This window comes from Onychostoma macrolepis, chromosome 24 (genome assembly GCF_012432095.1).
Source record: "Onychostoma macrolepis isolate SWU-2019 chromosome 24, ASM1243209v1, whole genome shotgun sequence".
Taxonomy (NCBI): Eukaryota; Metazoa; Chordata; class Actinopteri; order Cypriniformes; family Cyprinidae; genus Onychostoma; species Onychostoma macrolepis.
In genome coordinates this window covers 21,453,849-21,471,680 of record NC_081178.1, presented here as the reverse complement: position 1 = coordinate 21,471,680, position 17,832 = coordinate 21,453,849, and the positions used below count along the sequence as shown (strand labels likewise).

Genomic DNA, 17,832 nt, shown 5'->3' with positions numbered 1-17,832 from the left:
GTTTTATTTCTCTACTGAAATTATATTTTATTATCATTTATTTTATTGACAGGTAATTTATATCATTTTTATTGACATTATTTTTTTTAATTTATTTTTTTTTATTGGTGTTGTTGGTGCTATATTTAACATTGTTTATATATTTATTTTATTTATAAACATGTATTCTTAAGTTATATTTATATGCACACATACACATTTGTATACACATATAATTAAAATGTTATTAACATGGAACTTTGTTTTATTTATTAGCATTATTTTTATATTTAATTACCTTTTATACACAAGTATACATAACATTTTATTTCTGTAACTTTATATTTTTAAAGATTATTTTGTATTATGTACTATTAACAATTATTTAAATCCTAATAATTATTATTATTATTATTAGACATTTTGTTTATGAACATTTGTTAATAAACATCTATGTATATTTATTGAAATAATTACGATATAATTTATATTATATAAAATGTATCCTCCTTATTATGTATTAGCATCATTTTTAATTACTTATAATTTATATATTGTATCATTTTAAATGTTTTATTAGTTTTTAACATTTAACTTATATTTAATGAAATTATTAATACTGATATGTATACTAATAATTATTATTAATGACATTTGTTCATGTTTATTTATAATATCGTAACATTTAGTTATTAACAGTGTAACTTATACAGTATTTAATTAAATTATGATACGTATATCAATAATAATATCAATGAAAACATAAGTTACATGCTATTAAATAAAATGGCGTAATAATAATCTCTTTATTGAACATTAGTGTCTTTTATCATATTGTTGTAGCCTAAGAACACCCTTAATATAGTGCAGAGTCTGAAGTGGCTTATTGTTTAATAATAACTGATATTTCCCATGACTTTTATCTTTGCAGTGGTTGCCATCTACGACTACATCAAGGATAAGGACGATGAACTGAGCTTCATGGAAGGAGCCATTATCTACATCATCAAGAAGAATGACGACGGCTGGTTTGAAGGCGTTTCCAACGGCGTCACTGGTCTGTTTCCCGGAAACTACGTGGAGTCCATCATGCACTACGCCGACTGAAGGGGGAGCGGACCTCAGAATCAGACCTCAGATCAACCCCAAACAATCAGATCTTGACCACAGCATAGAGCGTGCACAAGAACACGGCTCAATGTTTGTTCCTCACAAATGGCGAATCATGAAAATCGATGAACTTTTTCTTTGTGGTGATGGGTGGATGTGGGCAAATGGGATGACCAACTATTCAGAGGAAGTCAGTGTACATAAAATGAAAGTTAGCCTGTGGGTGTCTGTAGTGAATGTCAATCACAGTATCTTCAGCAGTCAATGCAACATGTGAACATGTAAAGTAGATGATTGTCTCTGCTTTTATGACATTTCCAACTAAAAGTCGACCATTTATTTGATTTCCTTTACCTCTTCTCTACATTCGCTTTTGTTTGGACATTTTGGATGAAAAAAATCACTCATCTTATGAACCAATTCATTTTAGTGTTTTATCATGAAGCACCATGTCATTGCCCCAAAGTGTATCAAATTCTTAACGTAAAGCATGCATACAAAATTGAAATATGTATTGTAACCTAAACGTTAAATTCCATACTGCTTTCATCTTTGTATTATTTACAGTACACTTTTTATTTTTTTTATATATATAGGCATTTGTAGACTACTTATATTTATGCTCTAATTTTTAGTTTAATATTGATTTTTTTTGGGGGGGGGGTAATAAATGCAAAGCACAGAACTTTTTTCTTTTTTCCCCGAAGACTCGAATTCTTTCCCTCCATCTTAATATTTTTTTAGTTAATGCCACAATGACTTAAGTATTTTCTACAATGAACAAACATGAATTCTGTGTAGATAGCTTTAATATTTAGTCTGTAAAGTATCTTAAGTATCTAAAGGTCTCTAATCAATACAAATCACAATTCTTACAGTGCTGGACTCATTATTTTACAGTACCAATACTGTGGTTGGCGCATTGAACAATGAACTGAGGAGTATCAGAATCGCAATCTTGAGATCTGAACTAGTTACTCAACTCAGGTCTGGCATTAATTCCTCCTTTTTTAAAACTTTCATCCATTTCCATGCTTTGAGCTGTTTTAGGAGTCATACCGTCTGACAGAGATTTCATTAATCTACATCTGACCGTTGTCAGTCATTTCAGGTGTTCAAAGCTAATGCCTTGAGACTTTTTTTGGTCATACTGAAACATTTGAAGTGTTCCAACTGAATTCCAACTGTGCTGAAGCTCGTCTCAGCTCAGAATTTGTATTTATAATATGTTAATTGAAATTTAATTGTACAGTCTTTTATAATAAATCATTCTATGTAAAATGCGTGTCTGTTAATTTACATTTTCGGCCATGTTACCTTTTTTTTTTTTTTTTAACTGATGTAGAACTAGACTCACAATTTACATCTAACATACATTAACCAAATTTATATTTATATTAAAAGTTGTATTTGCAACCAAAAATAAAATTTTCCATAAGATTTATGAAATGTATGGTCATAAAGAGTCTTAAATTGTACAACAAACATCCTAATTTAAAAAAAAAATAGGAATCATAAACAGCCTAAATTTATTCAATTTTAAAAAACTAATTTCATTAAATAATATATGAAACCAATTATATAAAGTACAAAACCTAGACATTTTAAAATAAGAGTCCTGGTGTATTTCAGGCTTGTTTATAATTAAAAGTCCCACAAAACACTTTTTTTCTGGTGAATAATGCTATTTTGGTTACACAGTAAACTTGATCCAGCATTTAATTAAACTCTTAATTTTTGTCTAGGCTGCCTGTCAAACAAATGTTATTCAGACTATAGAATTTACTAGTGTCAGCACAATAGTTTTACTTATGTGTAATAAACAGATTAAAGGCATATTAAAGGAAATATTATGAGCCTGTTTTGTTTTTCCTTTGAGATGTTTTACCAAAATCTGTTTTGAATAAAGTTTGATCAATGCCATTTTATTTTCTAGAAATGAACTCTTACATATTTTTTCTTACATATTATTATAAAACATTTAGGGACATTCTAAATGGAATTGCTAGATTAAAATGATTTTTTATTTTTTTAAAGTAAAGTTCCTATTTTTCCAATAGGGACAAGATGGGAAAATAAGAGTCAAACAGGGTGTTTACTTTAAAAAATACCTTTTTTAATTTGAGTAAATAGCCAGTGAGGTTTAAGGCCTTGGTTGTTATTAAGCACTTGATGCAAAAGTACATTAACAAGAACATCTTAGACATCGAAGACGTTCGGCCTTTCATAGTGTGGACGGATGTTTAAGCGATCATCTGTAACGGATCCATATAGACACACACGTGATGGTAGCACCTCTGTCTGTGCTACACCTGGAATTACAATGATTTCACAGAGTTTCTCCTTCTGTACCAGAGGTTAACGGAGGTCAGGGCTCTGCGATTACAGTACGGTAAAGCTTACAGTGGATTCTTTGATCTCTGAAGCCCCACGTGTCTCGCAGCAGGGCTCTGCAGAGGTGTAGCTGCCTGAGTGTGGAGCTCTGCGTCCAGGCTCACTTGTCCCTGCGCAGCACCAGCTCGGTCAGTCGGATGAGCGCGTCTCGCTCTGTGGACGGCCGCAGACGGCTGATCTGCCGAATGGCCTCTTGGCAGTAGTGTTGGGCGAGGTAGTTAGTCTGTTCCACACCGTCACTCTGTGTGTGTGTGTGTGTGAACGTGAAAACAAGATGAGTGAGGCTGTTCACAGCTACTTATATGAACTTCTGTAATGATTCTTTAACTATTCTAATGAGATGAATCATATCAAAAACTTGTCCAGGTCATATTCCTGCGGAGGACTATGAGTGATACTTACTTTGAAGGAATCAAAATGTTAAAATCAAGGAATATGTTCTATTAATTAATGAATATATTTATTTATGAATTAAATTATTTTTAGACTAATTAAGACTAGACCTATTTAAAACAATTTAATTTGTTTTAAAATGCAGTTTTAAATCAAATCATTTCTTAAATTGGATCATAATTATACAAATGTAAGTTCATTTGTTTTAGAATGTAGTTAAATTAAACAAAATAGCAAATGAAATACGTTTTAATTGGCATTTTGAAAAAAGAAAGAAAAACACATCTTGCAAGTTATTTTTCTGACCGTTTGTCAATTTTCTTTATTGTTTTGTCAAAGGCTTTACTTTTGCAATATTTCACCACAAAAAAATAAATATACAAAATTTGGATTTTTGTTTTTGCTTAAAACAAAGCCTTTTTAATATCATACAAAAAAAATATCATTCTTATTAATATCACAAAAAATCTCATTAAGGTTATGCAATAAATATATATTATGAAAATATTACAGTAATATAGTATGTGTAGTATAGCAAAATAATAAGTAAATATTTTTGGTATACATATTTATGTAATAAATGCATAAAGGTTCTAGATCATGTAATTTTCACAACTCCCAAAACTTCTTTTTTTTTTTAAATGGAGCTTTGTCTCCTGAAAGACATTTCCTCGATATTTTCATTTCTGTCATACATTAAAGGGATAGTTCACCCAAAAATTAAAATTCTGTCATTAATTACTCACTCTCATGTCGTTCCAAACCCATAAATTAAGAGATTTTTAAGGAAATCTAAGAGATGTCAGACCCTCCCATAGTCAGCAAGGGCACTACCATAATCAGGGTTCAGAAAGGTAGCAAGGACATGGTTAAAATAGTCCATGTGACATCAGTGGTTCAACCGTAATTTTTCAAAGCTACGAGACTACTTTTTGTGTGCAAAGAAAACAAAAATGAATAGCGACTTTAATAAAAATGATACACAAATTTATTCAACAATTCTACTCCGAGGAGTCACCCTAGCGCCATTTTGTAGAGTATCACAACACATGCACGTGCTTTCCTCTGAACGTAAACAAGCGCAGCGCATGTGTTTGGTGACATTAGGGTGAGTAATTAATGACAGAATTTTCATTTTTGGGCAAACTATCCCATTAAATATGAAGTCTCCCTGACTAAGGTCTATAGTGTTACATGCTTGATTTAGTTAGTGCTATATTTTTATATAGTGGTGAAATGGAATCTGGACATGTCTTCATAAGATTCACTCGAATACATTCCTACATAATAATCCTTCTCACCTTCAGGACATATTGCCAGGCTCGATCCACATCTCCATCAGAGCTGAAGCGTCTCATTATCATTGCATGCAGCTCAGGAAACTAAAGAGTGAAATCAGTGTGAGAAGACTTTAGAAAAACAAAACTTCAGACTGTGTTACAGTTACGTATACAGGCGTAATAAACCAAGTCAAACATTAGACCCAATTCCCCTGAATCTGTACTTGAGGATGAGACATTATATTGTAAGAGCACAGATGTGTTCAGCATTCATACCTGTTGACAAGCGAACAGAACGGGACCGGTGGCCAGACCCAGTTTGAGATCGGCAGCTGACGGCTTCCCCAAGCGGTTTGCACTGGAAGTGAAGTCCAGAATGTCATCCACAAGCTGAAAAACAAAGCACAACTAACTTTTTACCTGACTTGTACATGACACAGTTCTTATAACATCATAATTTAAGAAAAAACAATGTGAACAAATTAATCATTCATCACAGCGGCACATATTTTTGTACACGTGCCGCCACAACCACAATGGTTATGGTTGTGTAGTAAACAGAACTGCAATCTACCTGTTTGTCTGAGCAACTTCAGGATGAAGTGTTTGAAACTTATTTACAAAAGTCTATTTAGTGTTGCTTGTGAAGAAACGACACACTGACGCTTTACCTAGAAGAACCAGATGAAGTCTCCACTGCTGAAGATTGTTATAGTTCATTAATAATTAACTATATTCATTTCCTACATTTGTATCTTGCAAATTAGCTTTGTGATAAGAGCCCACAGGAACAGCCACAACTTTATGATTTTGATGGTAATGGCAAACTGAAGCTGCCTCTCAAACTGCTTGCAAGTACAGAATTGAGGCAAAATACACAGTCTTAGAAAACATGTCTTAAGTGAAAGCAAACAGTTGAGAAAGAAAATGCATTTGTTTTGTTGTATGTGACCCTGGACCACAAAACCAGTCTTAAGTCGCTGGGGTATATTTGTAGCAATAGCCAAAAATACATTATATGGGTCAAAATTATAGATTTAAGATTTTTCTTAAGTGTCAATTCTGAAAAATTGACACTTAAGACTGGTTTTGTGGTCCAGGGTCACATATTGGATCTGTGCATTAGGTCTTAAAATGACAGCAGTCTTATGCTTGTCTGTATCCTTAATGTTAATCAAACACCAAAAAAAAAAAAAAAAGCTGCTCTTCACCAAATAACTTTCGTTGAATACTACTGTTAAAGCTACCTGAAAAAGGTAAATATGAAAATGACCATTTAATTTTGTTTTTGTTTTAATCTTTATTCTATTTATTTGTGCTAGTAAGTGCTTATAATTTATTTCTTATTTCATTGGCGACAGCTTTAAAAAAAAAAAAAAAAAAAGTGAATTGTTCAATAAAGAAAGTTGATAAATAAATTGGCAATGTAAACAGGCAACGTTCATAAATATGATATTACAAAAATAAAGTAAGTGATGATATTTAAATAATAGAATAATACTCTTATAATACACACACACACACACATGTAAATGATAGGGCCAAAATAAATATAAAATCCAAGAGAAATTATTCACACATACGTCAGAACATTACCTGGAATGCAATGCCAACATTTCGTCCATATTGATAGGCGATCTCATGCACCTCAGGATCAGAATTCACCAAAATTGACACCTACAATTCAAATGAAATAACACTGGTGTTTAACTTCTTTTTCAGCTCTGAACTTGATCTTATTATTAAGACAGAACGTACATACTGCTTTACAACTGTTCGCAATGAGACTTGCAGTCTTCTTAAAGGTTTTCTCAAGGTAGTGCTTGAATCTCTCGTTTTCATTCTCTTTAGAACCCAGCTGCATAAATTCACCTGGAATTTAGCAACAAAATTGTATTAAAAAAACATTCCACTTTATAAAACATATCATAAATCAAATCCAGACTGACTTACCTCGCACAAGGTCTTCTATGACTTGTGACAGCACAGACACTACTGTAGTGTCCCCAATACGTGCTAATGCCATGGATGCCGCTGACAGAATGAAATCTCCAGCCAGGATAGCCTAACAGTTCCATATATAAAAATATAATAAAATAAATAATAATAATAATAATAATGTTGCTTACTTTCAAATCACTAACAACAATTCATCAGATTTCACACTGAACATCAACAGGGTTTCTGGAGGTTTTATGAAAAATTTTAAATACCTTTGTAAGACCAAGTACACAAAATTGGGAATAAATTGAAAGGAACACAATGCGTCAATATAGTCTCTAAATGTAAATGTATTATATTAGCAATGTTTCAAGTTTAAAAATACAACTTGCAACATTAGTATAATTTGTTTTACAAAAAAAGCATGATTAATAAAAAGCATGATTTCTGATTAATAAAAAGTTAAAAAGAAGAGCATTTATTTAAAAAAAGAAATTTAGTCTTACAATATACAATGCTATTCAAACATTTGGGGTCAGTACATTTTTCCTTTCCTTTTTTACTTTTACTCATACTTTTATTCAGGAGGGATGTGTTAAATGAATAAAAAGTCATAGTAAAGACTTTATTGTTAGAAAAGATTTATATTTTGAACAAATGCTGCTCTTTTTAACTTTGTATTCATCAAAGAATCAAAGAAAAAAGTAATCACATGTTCCAAAAACAATATGAAGCAGCAGAGTTTCAACACTCAAATTCAGAAAATTCAGCGCTGCGTCACAGAAATAAATTCTATTTTAAATTCTATTAAAATAGGAAACCAATATTAGAAATCGCAATAAGATTTCACAATATTGTTTTTTCTGTATTTCTGAGTGAATAAATGCAGCCTTGATGAGCAGAAGAGACTCCCTTAAAAAAAAACTTAACAAATCTTACTGATCCCAAACTTTTGAGAGACAGTGTGTGTGTGTGTGTATATGTATATATATATATATATATATATATATATATATATATATATATATATATATATATATATATATATATATATATATATATATACACACATATATAGTCTTGTTTTATGAGAAATTGATCAAAATGAATTGAGTTCATGAGTAAAACAAGAACAAATATCTGCAAATGGGCTCATAAAAATAAAAATAAATTCTGTTTCAAAGATAAGTTTTCATACCCCAAAACTATACTTCATACATTTAATTTGCATGCATCTTTTGCTTAATTACACTGTAATTATGCAATGTATCTTGACTTGACTTGAGGATATTTAGATATATGTATTGGGAAAAAAAATACTGTGGAAAATCATTTTGTTACAGATGCTCACTTAAAATGTAATGGCATAACTTTAGGAATTTAATACTTTCTGCTTTGATTTAAGACCTTAAAAAAAGACCTTAATTAAGATTTTTTTTAAGACCCGGACAAACCCTAAAATCTATTTTATTATCAGATGGGTTACTCACTTTTCTCTCTCCCCAGACTTGATTAATGGTGTTTTTGCCACGTCTCGTGTCCGAATCATCAATAACGTCGTCATGCACCAGGCTGGCAGTGTGGATCATCTCAGAGATCATAGCGATGGAGCGTTGCGCCGGCAGCAGAACCCTGAGGACATCAGATCTGCCTTATTAACACTTACTGATGCATCACAGTATGAATGCACACACAGCACTGAAGTGCTTTCTCACCCCTCTTTATTGCTGTGGACGTTACAAGCTCGAGCCATCAGGATTACAATCATTGGTCGAAAGGCTTTTCCCTTTCCATCAAAGTAATAATCACACAACGCTTTCAGCTCCGCTTTAGAGACGAGCAACTGCTGAAACGGGAAGTTTAAAAAGTCAGTTTCAGTACTTTGTTTTATAAAAGGCATAAAATGGTAGAAAAATTTACATTGGGTAAGTGCTCTTGATGTACCTTTTTTATGTCTTCATATAAATTTTGCAAGTCTTTTTGCGCTAGTGAGAAAGGATCTTTTAGCTTTGTATCACTGCGTATACTGCAACAGACTCGTGGTGTTGTGTACAGACATCTAGTCCTGTGCCTGAAACACAAACATGTAAATACTTAAACACATTAAACATTTGGGTAACACTTTATTTTTAAGGTTTCCTTGTTACACGTTACATGTACTTACTTAATAATTACAATTAATTACATATAAATACATCCAAGCAACCCTAACCATATAGTATGTACATGTAGTTAATTAATATTACATAGTACATAAACGTATAATTACACTGTAACAAGGACACCTTAAAATAAAGTGTAACGAAATCCTTTTTCATTTATTAAAACAATAAATGAAAAAAAGAAAATTACTTCAAAAAGTATGAATGTACACATGAGAGAGATCAGGGCTTGTTGACACACTTGACACTTGGTGTATTTTATTATTTTTTGAAAGTCAATTTAAAAATCTTAAAAAAATAATAATAATAAAATAATTTTATATGTATATCTTTTTTTTTCCTTTTGTTTTTTAAGTACAGGCAAATAATATTCACATAACATTGTGAAATCGTTCTAATGCTGATTTGCTCTTTGAAAAACAGTTGTGCTTAATATTTGTGGATACTGTGATCCATTTTATTTATGATTCTTTGATAAATAAATAGTTACAATCTAAACATCTTTTGTAATATTTTATATTACATATACTGTCTCTACTGTCACTTTTGATCGGTTGACTGCAACCATACTGAAAAAAGCATTAATTCCGGTTAAGCTTTATTTTAAGGTGTCCTTGTTACAGTGTAATTATACATTTAAGTACTGAGTAATACTAATTAACTACATGTACTTACTTTTTGGTTAGGATTAGGATTAGGGTTTGGTTTAGGGTTACTTGCTTGTAATTATGCATAATGTATTGTTATTATAACAGTACGTACACGTAACGTGTAACAAGGACACCTTAAAATAAAAAAGGAAAACCTCTTACTAACCTAAATGTTTTGTAATTAATTTCAATAATTTTCACGTAAAAACACCAAACAGCTCATTTGGCCTGTTAGAAATACACTGTAGACATAACTGAAATGTTGACCCTCATATGTTATTTTAGTCCTTGCGACACCTTCCTCAGGTGACAACTTGCCCCAGTGTCCTTATGCATACAAATGAATGTATCAGTATTGTAATAGTACTGCATTAATTAGTACACATACGTGACATTGACATACCTTGCAATAGTCATTGGTTTGTTAAAATTATATACAGGGCCCTGCCGGAATAAAACCTGAAAAACAGAAATACCAGATCACATAAAGCTAAAAGTAGTGCAGTACCCATCAAAACGATATAGTACAAACTGTTCCCAGGACATAGTGCGTCTTAACGTTTGTCCACACATCTTAAGACATGTAACGTTACAACACAAGACTTCCTGTCAAACATTCTTCTGCACCAGTGATATTCTGTAACAGTGGGAGCGTCTCATACACGAGTTCTTGACCTTTAACCGAGTTCAGCCAAGACTCCTTTCGTTCCTTACAAACACGACTCCATATACATTACACGATATGACCAATTTAACACTATTACAACGCAAAACATTCACGCTCCTAATATAAGCCTAGTGTAGTACTATAGGGCATTTATCTGTCATTCATTGGCTCACACTGGTGACCTTCATGTCTGTGCATCAGTGCGTCGCTACCTGTGTCGCAGCGGTGGAGCTCTCTGTTCTTCCGCCTCCTGAAGCCGCGCGAGCGAAAGCTCTTCTGCTGAACCCGCAACACCAGTCCAGCAATACAGCCGCTCCAGTGCTGCTCCTCCAGCATCGGCTCCACGGCACCGCCATACTGATGCTACCCCAACGAAGAGCAGCACATGCCCAGTGTGACGACACGCACGTTACCGAACACAGCCGCGTGAACCGGAAGAGACTGTCACGTGACGTGCTGCTGTTGGAGAAGGGGCATTTTAGAAATAGAATAAATAGGGGGAGGATTTGCAGTTAGCGTGTATGAGTTATAAAATAGGCGTGGTATAGTGGCCCATAACTGAGTGGTGGAACTATGTCACTTTGTAGGCAAAACCCGGAAGCGAGTTAGCATGTTAGCACTTCCGGTGGGTTTTTGGAATGGGAGTTTGGTTAAATCCCTCAAATAAGGTCCGTGGTTCACACAAGCTCAAGATACTTTTAAGTTTTACTCTACGACTTAAAACACACCAGTTACACCCCACTCGTGATCTTTTTAAACTGTTACGTTTCTTAAAAAAGACGGTTGCTAACAAGTTGCTATGGGACTACTGTCGGAGACATTTAACGTCATCACGCCGAACAGTTTATCAATTTACAGTATTTTTCAATTGTTGTATAATTTATAGTACAATTAACTGTAGAATAACCAATTAATAGTTTACCGCATTGTTGTTCGACAATGTTTTTTTTTTTTTTCTGACCAGAGATTTCCAACAAGTGGCTTTTTGAGCCGCCGAGCGCCCCCTGGTTGAACATTGAAGTATTGTTTGTGTTACAAAGGAAATATTACTGATTTCTCCTCTAGTTCTGCGATGAGATTAAGTGCGGATGCAAATAACTTCATGTTTGTGAGATTGATGTAATGACAAAACATGGTTTCACATTATTTTTATTATTCTCGGCCGTCGCTAGTACTATATGTAGACACGAACAAGATTTCTGTGAGAGTGAGAGTTGCAATGAACGAGAGTTTGAGCAGAATCACTTCTATACCAATGTAAAAACATATGGAGAAATATCACTAACATTATCACATAAACTTTTAGGTAAGATTTACATTATGAGTGTAAACATGCTGTTTTGCATCTTGACTGTGACTGAATCGCTTTCTGTGTGTTGTACAGATGCTCTCCCTTTTGAGGAGGTGGATGGTCATTTTACTCGTACTGTGAAGGGATGTGTGTTTTCAGAGTGTCAGCCCACGCCTCTGAAACAGCCCCTGACACTGGCTGCTGTCTCACAGGTAATAAACCCTTCAGTGAAACCTGGGGATATTATTGATGTAACTGTGTTTCTCTAATAGAAGAACCAGAACGGTACAATGGTGTACCATATAAGCTGCCAGTCAAAAGTTTAGTCACATCCAACCATTCTTTATTAGGCTACTATTCAAGTTCACATTAAAAAAAAAAAAAGTAATGAAGTCACCATCATAATATATTCATGCCCTTGTGAAAAAGTAATACACACCAGCATACTTTTAACAAAAAAATATTGTTACTGACATATAGATTAAAATAAATATACTTAAGTGTGAACTGAATGTAATCTTTTCGGACAGTTAATTGCAATAAGGTTAAATTCATATTAAAATATGGTTAAAGTGTACTAACAAATGTATTCACAAATTTACATTGGTAAACTTAAATATACTTTAAGTTTATATTTTTAAGTTTAATATTTAAGTTTATATTAAATAAACTTAAATATCAAATATGTCATTTCTATTTAAAGATGTATATATAATTAATTAAACATATTATTAAATATATTTGTGATTATTAAACATCTGTAATGATGATGTTGCAATTGAGTACATTTGAAATATATAATTTAATATGTAAAATCAAGTAGCCTAACACACTACACTTAAAATGATATGAACGCGTGCTTTTTTTAATATATGCTTAAGTGGCCTTTTATTTAATTAATATTATATTATCTACAAGTGCATGTTGTTTTCCATTAAAATGTATTAAAATTACAAGTTCACATTCAATACAATTAAGTTCACTTCTTTTTCACTTCAACAAAACAAAATTATGGACCACCACAACTCCTCAAATCAGTTGCTACTATTACATAGTGTACAAATTATCCATAGCATTTACATTGTGTTTGTGACAGGCATTTAACTAATTGCAATGATTTAATTAATTAATGTGTCAGTTATACATATTTTCTTCAAACAGGTCTGTTTTCAGCTTATCAACTCATAATCAACTTGCCTTTTTTTTCTTAGTTTTGACAAAACTGCTTTAAAACTGATTTCATGAGAAACATGAATTCAATCAGGCTTGTCAATACCATCGTATTTATGAGAGTACAATGGTATTATTAAATACATCACTGTACCACCACAATACTTTTTTGTAAATGTGGTTTCCACATATTTGATTCTCTCTTTGTGTATTTCAGGATGTGTTGAGGAATATGTTGGATCTGAATGAGTCTGTGATTCAGAATGAAGAATTTGTTCTTTGTGTCAGTGGTGGAAAACTGTTTCCTGGCTCTATTCCACTGGCACACAGATACGGAGGCCATCAGGTAAAACTGAGGTTTCAAATGACCTGACAGCGATGGCATAAGACAACCAAAACAAACATATCAACTATGTTGTTTTATTATTATTTTTATAGTTTGGTTATTGGGCAGGGCAGCTGGGGGATGGAAGAGCACATTTGCTGGGTGAATATACAAACAGGTAAATGTTTTAAACAGATGTCTCTGTAATCTCTAAACTCTCATCATCTTACGCAATGTTTAAAGGAATTGTTCACCAAAAAAACTGAAATTTTCTGTTAATTTACTCATGCTCTGGCCATCCAAGATATAGGTGACTTTCTTCAGTAGAAAAGTAAAGATGATTTTTAGCTGAACCCATGGTCCTTGTTTATTCATAATCTGCAAGGCAATGGGTGCCGTCACATTGAGAGTCAAAAAAGCAGTTACAGGAAACACAAAAGTAAGGCAAGGCAAGGCAAGGCAAGTTTATTTATATAGCACATTTCATACACAGTGGTAATTCAAAGTGCTTTACATAAAAGGAAGTGAAATAGTCATTAAAAATAATCATAATAACAAGAAATTAAAAATAATAATAATCACAACAATAAAAACAAAGTGATTTAAAAATTGATTTAAAAAGAATTTAAAACATTTAAGAATAGAAAGTGATTATATATAGTGTAATCAGTTCGGACGTAGCACAGTGCTCATTTAACAAATGCACAGCTAAACAGATGAGTTTTGAGTCTGGATTTAAAAGTGGCTAATGTTTTATCACATCTGATCTCATCTGGAAGCTGGTTCCAACTGCGGGCAGCATAATAGCTAAAAGCAGACTCCCCTTGTTTTGTGTGAACCCTTGGTATTTCTAACTGATTCGATCCTAATGATCTGAGTGGTCTGTTAGGTCTATATTCAGTGAGCGTATCTGCAATGTATTTAGGTCCTATAGGCCATTGAGTGATTTATAAATGAGTAAAAGTACTTTTAAATCAATCCTAAATGTAACTGGAAGCCAGTGCAAGGACCTGAGGACTGGTGCGATATGCTCAGATTTTCTGGTTCTAGTCAGAATCCTGGCAGCAGCGTTCTGGATGAGCTGCAGCTGTCTAATGGTCTTCTTTGGAAGGCCAGTGAGGAGACCATTACAATAATCCACCCTGCTGGTGATAAAGGCATGAACAAGTTTCTCCTGAAAAAGTAATACCTGTGGCTTCTGGTGAAATATTGAGGTCTGCACATGTGTCCTCCCTCTCTGTTGTAAACAACAATGGCATCAGTTCACAGATGACTTTGCTATCACGCATGCATAATCATGCAACAGAAACCTTGAGCTCCAATGCTGTTTGCCTGAGGCTATGGATTACAAGTATATAATGTTGTAAATAAGCTTCAGTTTCTTGCACAGATCAATTGTTTTGCTTCATAAGACCTCAATATATATTGTCAGAAGCCATAAGTATTAATCTTATTTTTCCTGTAACAGCTTTTTTAACTCTCAATGTGACGGTACCCATTGACTTGCATATTATGAATCACCAATTAGCTAAAAATCATCTTCGGTGTTCTACTGAAGAAAGTAAGTCACCTACATCTTGGATGGCCTGAGATTGAGTAAATTTATGGCAAATGTTTATTTTTGGGTGAACTATTCTTTTAAGCATGCATCTGAACAATGACATATCTCAGTTTAGAAATGTGACGAGTGTTCTGAATGAGAGTAGGCCATACATTTCGAACAGTCTACAGTCTCTCTTTTTTTTATCCAGAAAAGGTGAAAGATGGGAACTCCAGTTGAAAGGCTCAGGAAAGACACCGTACTCAAGGTGAATTTCACTTCTGTGGTTTTACAGTATTTATTTGTGTGTTATCTTAAGTAATACATCATTATTTTTCTTAGTTGTTATACAGTAGTATATTCGTGATGTTGTGTATGTGTAGGTCTGGTGATGGACGGGCTGTGATTCGCTCCTCTGTGAGGGAGTTCCTGTGCAGTGAAGCCATGCATTTTCTGGGGGTTCCCACAAGCAGAGCCCTCAGGTGCATAACATACACATTATACACTATTTTATATGTGTGTTTTAGACACAGCCTCATATGTATGTGTACATATGAGAAGATGCCTTATGCTAATTAGTGAGGTGTGAGAGAATGAATGGACATGCACAAAAAGATTAATATATGTATTTACCACGTTCAGATTTTGATGTTTCGCTTTATTTATTTATTTTGTCTGTATTTGTATTTTGTCAGTCTGGTTGTAAGTGAGGAGCCTGTATGGAGGGATCAATTGTATAATGGAAATGTCATAAAAGAAAGAGGTAATCAAATGAAAAATAAATGAACACATTGTTCTTTAACAGTCTTTAGCTTTATAAATCCTGGCATCTGATTATTCTCTGTTTCTATCAGGAGCGGTTGTTTTGCGCCTGGCCAAGTCCTGGTTTCGTATTGGTTCGCTGGAGATATTAACTAGAACTGGAGAGTTAGATGTCCTGCGGTAAACTAACTTTAACTCAGGAGGGTAATATTTATTCTCAGACTCACTCTCAATTGCTTTTTAATGTTTTTTTTTTTTTCTGTATTTCATTTTTAGGACATTATTGGACTTTATAATTAAAGAGCATTTTAAATCTATTGTGATGAATGACCCTGACAAGTATGTGGTATGTATCTCAATGTCTCTCTTATGTTTAGTTGTAAGGGTTAGGGTTAGGCTTGACTATACTTCACTGGGTTTCAGGTGTTTTTCTCTATAGTGGTGAATGAAACCGCACATTTAATCGCTCGCTGGATGTCAGTTGGGTTTGCTCATGGTTAGTTGACTCTTCTTTACTAGTTTAATTATCACAGTCTGTTATATTATAGATTGAGCTGAATACCCAAAATGTTCAGCCATATGATCTGTATCTTCACGCAGGAGTATGCAACACAGATAACTTCAGTCTGCTTTCTATCACTATTGACTATGGCCCATTTGGATTTATGGAATCATATGACCCAAGTAACTTCCTTTTTACCATACTTCAAAATATTAGTGACCATTTTCCTGCATGTTTTGTTGTATAACATAACATATAATGTGTGTGAATATATACTTATCATATATAATTGATGTAATAAAAGTCATACAATTTTCCTTTTAAGTATAGTTCAGTACATTAATTGCAGTACATTAATTAACTGCATTAATTGTTTTATTTTATTATATTCTATTAAGTGAACATGAAACTGACCTACCAAAAAACATCATTTTTTTTGTTCTGTATAGATTTTGTGCCCAACACATCTGATGATGAGGGCCGGTACAGTATAGGAGCTCAGGCTAATGTGGGCCTGTTCAATCTACAGAAACTTCTAGAAGCTCTGAAACCACTGCTGAATTCAGACCAGCTGTCACAGTAAGAGCTCTTTTTATTTTTTTATTGTAATGATCTGGAATAAAACAGGTGATTCATGTGTCATTCCATTTGTTCATTTTAGGTGTCAGCAAATACTGAGAGAATATTTACAAACCTACCATCAAAGGTGAGCATGCCATTAAACTGTACACTGAACACTGAAATGTATCAGTCATTTCTAATCTAATTTTGTTACAGATTCCATGAACTGTTCAAAGCAAAGTTAGGCTTTCTGGGAAATCAAGAAAAGGATTCATATGTGATTGCATTTCTTCTAAAGGTAAATATTAGCTCTCTCTCTCTCTCTCTTTCTGTGTGTGTGTGTGTGTGTGTGTGTGTGTGTGTGTGTGTGTGTGTGTGTGTGTGAAATATATTAATACATTTTTACAAAAAACTTTTAGTTCGTTTTTTAAATTCCATTCAGTATTAAATGACCAAATCTATCAAATAAAGTTCAGTGTCTTGTTATAATAACTGCAGTAAATACCAAGAGTAGAATTACATGTATAACGTTGTAGAATTAAATGTATAATGTATGGTGTGTGATGTGTTGTTTTGAGCTGATGGAGGACACTGGAGCAGACTTCACCATGACTTTCAGACAGCTGAGTGAAGTCACTCTGTCCCAGCTTCAGATGGGCTCCATTCCTCTGGTACATTTCCACTCCATTCACACCCACAGCAGCTGCAATATCCATAATCATGATTTCAGTCCATTAACTGTGTCTCTTAACAGTCAATGTGGGCTCTATCAGACCTCTCATCACATGAGTATTTCAGAGACTGGGTTCAGCTGTATTTAAAGCGTCTGTCAAGGTAACATTGCTGCAATCTACACTTGCATGCATTAGAGTATTGAAATTAACATCTCTTAATGTTAATCATCTCTCAAAGGATGAAAAGTGACTCAGATGCAGCACGTCAGCAAAGAATGCAAGGTATTTTTTGTTCTATGTTGTATATATTGTTACGTTAAAGGATGCCATGGCAAACTACCGTTCAAAAGTTTTTGTTTTTTTAGAATGCTATTTATAGAAGTCTTATATGCTCACCAAGGCTGCATTTGTTTGACCAAAAGTGAAAACTG

The 17,832-nt window shown here is 33.4% G+C and overlaps 3 protein-coding genes across 8 annotated transcripts in view; 2 read left to right on the top strand and 1 right to left on the bottom strand.

Moving 5' to 3' along the window:
- Positions 1-2,370, top strand: part of abi1a (abl-interactor 1a) — a 56,574-nt gene extending 54,204 nt beyond the window's left edge. Inside the window, 1 exon segment of the mRNA XM_058764667.1 lies at positions 911-2,370. Within this exon segment, the coding sequence (XP_058620650.1) occupies positions 911-1,086 (176 nt within the window). The 3' untranslated portion in view covers positions 1,087-2,370.
- Positions 2,371-3,169: 799 nt separating this feature from the next.
- Positions 3,170-11,518, bottom strand: pdss1 (prenyl (decaprenyl) diphosphate synthase, subunit 1). Of its 2 annotated transcripts, XM_058765260.1 has the most exons (12): positions 11,499-11,518; positions 10,789-11,035; positions 10,313-10,368; positions 9,042-9,168; positions 8,813-8,943; positions 8,588-8,729; positions 7,110-7,221; positions 6,919-7,028; positions 6,753-6,833; positions 5,433-5,546; positions 5,178-5,258; positions 3,170-3,724 (listed from the first exon to the last, which is right to left on the bottom strand). In XM_058765260.1, exons 1-12 carry the CDS (start codon positions 11,501-11,503, stop codon positions 3,584-3,586), a joined length of 1,347 nt encoding a protein of 448 aa, XP_058621243.1. In that variant the 5' UTR covers positions 11,504-11,518; the 3' UTR covers positions 3,170-3,583. The 2 variants fall into 2 exon arrangements, with proteins under 2 accessions (XP_058621243.1, XP_058621244.1); XM_058765261.1 differs by lacking the exon at positions 11,499-11,518 and having other exon boundaries at positions 3,173-3,724; positions 8,813-8,940.
- A 77-nt stretch (positions 11,519-11,595) lies between these two features.
- The window catches only part of LOC131533145 (protein adenylyltransferase SelO-like), a 9,277-nt gene continuing 3,040 nt past the window's right edge, over positions 11,596-17,832 (top strand). The window contains exons 1-17 of one of the 5 annotated variants that reach the window (XM_058765259.1): positions 11,596-11,882; positions 11,961-12,079; positions 13,255-13,383; positions 13,476-13,540; positions 15,114-15,170; positions 15,286-15,384; positions 15,598-15,665; positions 15,757-15,844; positions 15,941-16,010; positions 16,088-16,160; positions 16,265-16,348; positions 16,616-16,745; positions 16,828-16,872; positions 16,944-17,025; positions 17,309-17,398; positions 17,482-17,561; positions 17,640-17,683. In XM_058765259.1, the coding sequence (XP_058621242.1) occupies positions 11,699-11,882; positions 11,961-12,079; positions 13,255-13,383; positions 13,476-13,540; positions 15,114-15,170; positions 15,286-15,384; positions 15,598-15,665; positions 15,757-15,844; positions 15,941-16,010; positions 16,088-16,160; positions 16,265-16,348; positions 16,616-16,745; positions 16,828-16,872; positions 16,944-17,025; positions 17,309-17,398; positions 17,482-17,561; positions 17,640-17,683 (1,507 nt within the window). In that variant the 5' untranslated portion in view covers positions 11,596-11,698. Of the gene's footprint in view, positions 11,883-11,960; positions 12,080-13,254; positions 13,384-13,475; positions 13,541-15,113; positions 15,171-15,285; positions 15,385-15,597; positions 15,666-15,756; positions 15,845-15,940; positions 16,011-16,087; positions 16,161-16,264; positions 16,349-16,615; positions 16,746-16,827; positions 16,873-16,943; positions 17,026-17,305; positions 17,684-17,832 lie in introns of all 5 variants that reach the window. The other 4 variants (XM_058765258.1, XR_009269051.1, XR_009269050.1 and 1 more) reach the window with 4 other exon arrangements.